The sequence below is a fragment of the Malus sylvestris genome, chromosome 10, assembly GCF_916048215.2.
Source record: "Malus sylvestris chromosome 10, drMalSylv7.2, whole genome shotgun sequence".
Lineage (NCBI taxonomy): Eukaryota > Viridiplantae > Streptophyta > Magnoliopsida > Rosales > Rosaceae > Malus > Malus sylvestris.
In genome coordinates this window covers 40,238,066-40,244,665 of record NC_062269.1, presented here as the reverse complement: position 1 = coordinate 40,244,665, position 6,600 = coordinate 40,238,066, and the positions used below count along the sequence as shown (strand labels likewise).

Below are 6,600 nucleotides of genomic sequence, written 5' to 3'. Positions count from 1 at the left end.
TCTGAAATAATAAGAGTACTAAGATAACTCACTCTATTATCTCCTCTCCTCTTCCTCTCTTTTCTCTCTTCCTTTCTTCCTTCTATCTCTCCCATGAACCTCTCACATTCATCTCCCATTCTTCCTTTTTTTTATCACCCCTTTTGAACACTTGTAATGCTCTATTTATAGAGCAAACAAAACACTATTAAACTTGTGAAATGTTTACTATGTGCATGTGGGGTTACTATGTGCATGTGGGCATACATACACTATTTACAACATTGTCTTCATCTTATTACATATGTTAAAGGTCGGTAAATTTGGGTACCGACTCGTGAGTACCCAAGTAATTCGAATGATGTGTGATGTCCATATACCTTTTTTTACTTCTCCCACACCCTTTGTTAATTTTTGTCCTTTGATCTTCTTTAATTCATCCGATCCGACGGCCGAAAATTAAAAGGGTGTGAGAGAAGTAAAAAGGGGTGTGTGAATATCACACCCCAATTCGAATTTATATCTAACACTTGTATGTTTTCATTAATTTAGATAGAGTACTATGTGCAACTACTATATTAAACGGACAAAACTCCTTATTACTTGAATTTTTACAACTTTAAGTTTTGACTTGTAAGTGCGAAATCCTATGTGAAGTTTATAAGCAACTAGTTCAATACTTGATTACGATTAATTCATTGTATAAGCTAGCTTAGATCCTGACCAATATATAAATAAAATACAAATAATACTAAAGAGACCAAATTTTCAAACGAAAAATAATGCTAAGGAAATAAAATCTCACTCAACATGGTCCTAATTACCAATCCAAAAATAAAATGGAAAATAGATGGTCCTAATCAAGATGTCTCTTGCCCTTGTAAGACCCAAATACGAATCTCTTTTGATTAAGTGGATCCACCAATAATTGGTGCTCATCAAGAAATTGAATTTCAACTTTCTGCTCCTGACTTCATGGATACTCCTTCCCTCCCAAATTGAATTCCTTTTCTCCTTTTTAATTATGTGGTTGCCTTTTGCAAGTCATTATTTTTGCCTCCTTTTGTTATTATTTATTCAAGTATGAATTGCTGTTTTCTTTTAGTCTACATCCTCTTTGGATCTATGCGTCTAGATTTTAAGGACCCAAAGATCCAGATCATTGAAGAAAAAGAAAGAGAGATTCAGACGATTGGTTTGTGTAGGTGAGCTAGTGGAATAAACTAATGATAACTCGAGATTTAAAATGAATGGTCCGAATATCCGAATCCTTCAACTTGGCATTGGCCGTTGGCTTATAGTGCAGAAATCACCACCCAATAAGATGCAAACACAAGCGGACTACGTTAGTTATAGCAATGTGTTTGTTTTCTATATTTAAATTCGAATATTATTTTTCGTACTCTAAATTAGAGTAAAATATCAGTAAAAAAACCTTATAGCAAAACTAAATTGGACATAAATGCACAATAATTTTATATCACCCTTGCCGATGGGAACAATAATATTCACTGCTACAAAAATAAAAATAAAAGTAAATGAGGCATATATTTGCCCATCACCCGAATTACACATTTTTGACAGTTTGAGCTGCCTTCTGCATCTCATAACCTCCTCCCTCTTCAGCACTCACGAATCTCTTCCAGTACCAATGTGACCTCCACACTTGGCCCATTTCTTCGATCGGAATCCCCTTCGTCTCAGGCAAGAAGTAGTAAACGAAGATTGACATCACAAACACAAAGAACGCAAAGAAAATGAAGAGCCCAAACTTCAAGTGGCAGAGCATTGTCAGGAAGATTTGAGCCACGATGAAGGTGAAGATCATGTTGACTGAAACGTTGACGCTCTGCGCGGCTGATCGGATTTCCAACGGGAAGATTTCACTCGGGACTAGCCATCCGAGGGGACCCCATGACCATGCGAATCCTGCAACATATGTGCAGATGAACAACACCACCACAATTGCATACCACTTTGGCAATTCTCCAGGGGTCCCATTTACTCCAAACTTTGCACCAATGCATGTTGCCACAACTGCCTGAAATTAAAACAAACACACAATGAAACTCAATTGACTAAATCATCAAAAAATTCTCTGTGCAGGACGTCCATAAGGGACTTATATTGTATCAATTTTATAAAAAACGTAGCAGTAACATGTCAATATATTTTGTTGACAACAATGATATCGATATATATTAGTCGATGACATATATTGTCAGTTGGTTCTTTACCTGGCAAATTAACATTTGAGCTCCACCCTCAAGGAAAAGGAACCTTCTTCCCCACTTGTCAACACCGTAGATTGAGACCATAGTTGCAAGAACATTAACACTGCCGGTGATCACAGCTGACATGAGCGAGGCATCAGATCCAAACCCGATCGTGTTGAACAAAACCGGTGCGTAGAACATGATCACATTAATGCCAGTGAGCTGCTGAAAGAAGGGAATGAGGATTGCCATGCATAGGTGAGGTCTGTACTTCCTCCTCAACAAGTTTCTCCACGGGTCCTCAATTTGGTTCGCGGCATCACTGGCGGCAACTAGGTCACTGAACTCCTCGCTAACATCATCAACGCCACGAATGCGCTGAAGCTTGGCCTTGGCTTCGTCGTGCTGGCCGCGCTCAATCATGGAGTTGGGAGTGTCTGGCAGGACAAGTGAGCCGATTGTGATGATAAGGGCAGGCACCATCGCGCCGCCCAAGCTCAATCTCCATCCCCAGCCACCCTTGATCTTGGCAAAGAAGTAGTTCAGCACATTGGCCACAAGGATACCAATTGTGATTGATAGCTGGAAGCCAATGTTGAGAGCTCCCCTGAATTTGTAGGGTGCCATCTCAGAGAGGTAGAGTGGCACTGACTGTAATCACAAAAGAAAGGGTAAACAAAAGAAACATAAAAACTAATTAGTCTAATTTACATGAAGAGTGATTCGAACTTGAATACATAAAAGAAAAACTGATTAATCCGGCCAACTGACCTAACATACGTCTCTGCAAGATTTGCATTTGAATAGTGGTAATCAATTTTGCAATCATTTTGATTAAAGTGAACAAAACGGTCATGGTCTAGGGCCACACATGGGTTTGACAAGGTGTCATGTTGCTTGGAACTTTGGAAGTAAATATCTTTATGAATTCTTTTTATATTAGGAAGCCGAGAAAATGACAATTTGTATTAAATTTAGTCAAAAACCGCTATCTGATTGCAATTTTTTTAATTTTCTATTCAAATTCTTCGCACATGACGCACCCCTTGTTTGATTGCTAAGAAAACGGAAAAACAAAGAGCAAACTTTCTCCGCTACACTTTCTCAGCAACCAAACAGTGTATTAGAGACCAATTTTGATTCAGAAACAGTTATATATTAGAAACCCAATTTTTTCATATTCCAAGTAATTTCAATTCAGATCTGAAGGAAAATAAGATCTAATTCTAATCATAAGCAAAACACAGTGATTTCCGTATTCTTGTTTACATCTTTTAAATAAATAAATAAAGTGCGGAAATCACTGTTGGAAACAAAAAGAAGAATAGAATCTCATTAGGCATTTGTTTTTGTTTGTTTTCAGACAGCACGTTCCTTGTTCTTAACGGACAACATGCAATGAACAAAAATCAAACACCATGTAAAATATCAAAATCTCTCGACTCGATTATTAAAAAGGGAAAATGATTTCCGCCCACCCAGAATCAAAACTATGAAGCAGTAGTCTACCTGATTGGAGAATCCGATGCCGAAACCGAGCAACATACGGCCGAGGATCAACATCCAGACAGCTTTGGCAGCGGCATTGATGATGGCACCGGAGCAAAACAGCAGACCGCCGAACAACATGGACAGTTTCCGGCCGAATTTTCTCGTCACGGTGGCGGCCACGATCGAGGATATGAGGGCAGCCAAGTACAGCGACGATGTGAACATGGTCAACGTTTGACTATCATACTGACAGTACTGGTTGTTCGTCTTGTCTTTCTCCTTCTTGTGGTACACAGACAGAAAGAACTTCTTCAGGAACGAATCCATGGACGTTACACCACCTGATCATAAATGAAAATTACATAAACATCATTTAAAAAAAGAAGAAACTTTCGGAAACTGTAACTAAAATTGTGATCGGGAAGTTTTAAGCACCAGAAATTCCGATATCGTAGCCAAAAATCAGACCACCCATGGCTGCAACGATACATGTGACAAGAACGTAAGGAGTGAGATTTCCGGCATAGGCCTTGCCGTTCCCGCCGGTGGCGATACCAACAGCAGGCATTGTTGGGGTTTCTGGGAGGTTCAAATGCTAAGAGGTTTGATCAGAGAGAGAGAGTAGGCAAAAGGGTTTTAGAGAGAGAGTGAGAGTGAGGACATAGGCCAAAGAGGAACAAGATGAGAACTTTTGGGCAAGCAGGAGCAGGTGTATATATAGAGAAAAGTGCTATTCAATATCTTAATTTACAGAGAAGTACTGAGCTGTCAAAAAATAAAAAACAAAAATAGTATCTTTATTTTTTCAATTGGCAATCAAATATAATTTTCATACACGCTACTTTATTTTTTGTAGATAAGATTGGATAGTATTTGGAGTAACATGTAAACAAGTTAAGCATGCTGCCATAAATGTAAGGTTCATATTGAAACGGATTTGTTTCTTAAAAAAAATAAGCTAGTGACTTTGTCTCGGCATTTTAATCTTTCGGGGGTCAAGAAGACTCATTGAGCCATTTCAGCATTCCTTGACTACCATCGTATGATTCATCAAAACCAGGAATCCAAGTGAGGATGTGCCATGTGAAATAAGAGTCTGAAATTCGTCCACAACCACTAGATCACTTCGTGGTGCTTGTAAACTTTTGAAACCTATCAATTGCTCTAGACCAAATATGTCTAACTGTTTTTGTCAAATTTAACGTTTGTTTTCGTCTATCCAAGAGGGAAAACTAACATAAATTGTGAAAGTTTTACTGATAAGGGTATATTGAAACAGATAAAAAGATTTAGGGGCTCACAAATCCAATCAAGTTTAATAATTTGCCCAAGTTTTCCCTAAGCACAGGCAAGGGCATCCAAACATGAGACTTCACCATTTACTGATTTTTTACCTTGTTTGGCAGCAAACTTTACTTAACCAGAAAATAGTAATTGCTTTGTGGATAAGGGTCGGTGATACCGTTACAATTTCGTCAATTTACACGTCAGGTATTACTCAGCAAAAATATTGGATTAAGATGTTAATTTTTGTTGAGCTGTCACAACTTTTATTTCTTACCTTTGTTTCTTTTTCTTCCTACAACCACAATTTGCGCGGTTGGCTTATTGTGGATAATGTTTGGATACTTGGTACGTACAAACTTCGGATTGGATTGGTTGGATTAATTAGTACGTTAGTGGCATCTGTATGGTACGTCGTCGACGGTATACTCATTAACCATGGGATTGTATTAAAGTTAGAAAATACGTGACTTAAAAGGCCTTTACAATTACAGAAAACCAGAAAAAGCAGTCCCGGCCGTCGACTGTGATGCCAAGGACAAATACACGAGAATAATACGACTTCCAAATCCAGGGGCGTAGTATATGGATGGGTTATATTTGGGATTTAGTCTAAGATCGATGACGACGTTAGGTCAGTTTACGTTACGGCGGGCAAGGACGAAAGAGTGTGTGGTCGGTTGTCTGTTCCTCAAGTCCCGGAACCTACATCGAAGTCTGAAAACTGCTGTGGACTCACGTTTCTTTTTCATGCAAATCGTATTCCGAAGACTCTGAACTTATCGTTTTTGGTGAATTGTTACTTTGAACTTCTTAATAAGCTAACCAAGCCCGCCGTCTTCAATAACTCTTTTTGGTGGTTAAGATCATAATTCCATGCAATGCGATGTCAACGACGAATGGTGATAATATTCTAATCTAATCACGTCAGGTGAGAATATTAGCGAATATAATCAGTTTGAGATACTGATATAGTAACGAACGCAAATAGATTCAATAGTAAATGACAAGTATAAGGTCAATTTCGAAACACTTGTTTAATTATGCTCGATGAGGAAGTGAGATAGGTGAGAGTTCTAAGATATCCAAAGAATTAACTTAGTTTAATTAAGACCAAAACTTCCGTAATGGATTCAATGTGTTTTGATACGCGTTTTCCAACAACTACAGAAACTAATTCTAGGTTAAGAATGTGCTAGCTAGCTTTGCTAGTACATTCTAGGTTAATGAGATGACCTCGTATTATCATCAAATATTAAACACGAGATTTCAGTGAAATGCAGTTTGATATAATTCACTCAATTTAAGTAGGCAATTTGTAAAATTAAAATTTTAAAAGTCCTTGATGCTGCAATTGCAATTTGCAAGGAATTCAAATAAAGCAAAAGGGTCTAAAAATAAATAGGAAAAGAAAATTGAATAATCTCTTTTACTCATTCGCTGGGCCCTATTCTCTTTGAGTGAGATGCTTTCAGTTCATATACTTTTTTTTTTTGGATAAGATTTGTTCGGTCCGAAGTCGAAACACATCATGGACAGACCTATAAACCCTAACTTGATTTAACCAAACCACAACGTTAGTCATGAAAAAGAGATAGTTAGAGCAATTTCCTGAACTTTAGCTGAAATG

At 37.9% G+C, this 6,600-nt stretch overlaps 1 protein-coding gene across 1 annotated transcript; it reads right to left on the bottom strand.

Annotated features, from left to right (window-relative positions):
* Nucleotides 1-1,431: 1,431 nt before the first annotated feature.
* On the bottom strand, nucleotides 1,432-4,385 carry LOC126586731 (sugar carrier protein C-like). The gene is made up of 4 exons (XM_050251668.1): nucleotides 4,122-4,385; nucleotides 3,705-4,027; nucleotides 2,217-2,846; nucleotides 1,432-2,020 (listed from the first exon to the last, which is right to left on the bottom strand). Exons 1-4 carry the CDS (start codon nucleotides 4,252-4,254, stop codon nucleotides 1,547-1,549), a joined length of 1,560 nt encoding a protein of 519 aa, XP_050107625.1. The 5' UTR covers nucleotides 4,255-4,385; the 3' UTR covers nucleotides 1,432-1,546.
* Between the last annotated feature and the right edge of the window lie 2,215 nt (nucleotides 4,386-6,600).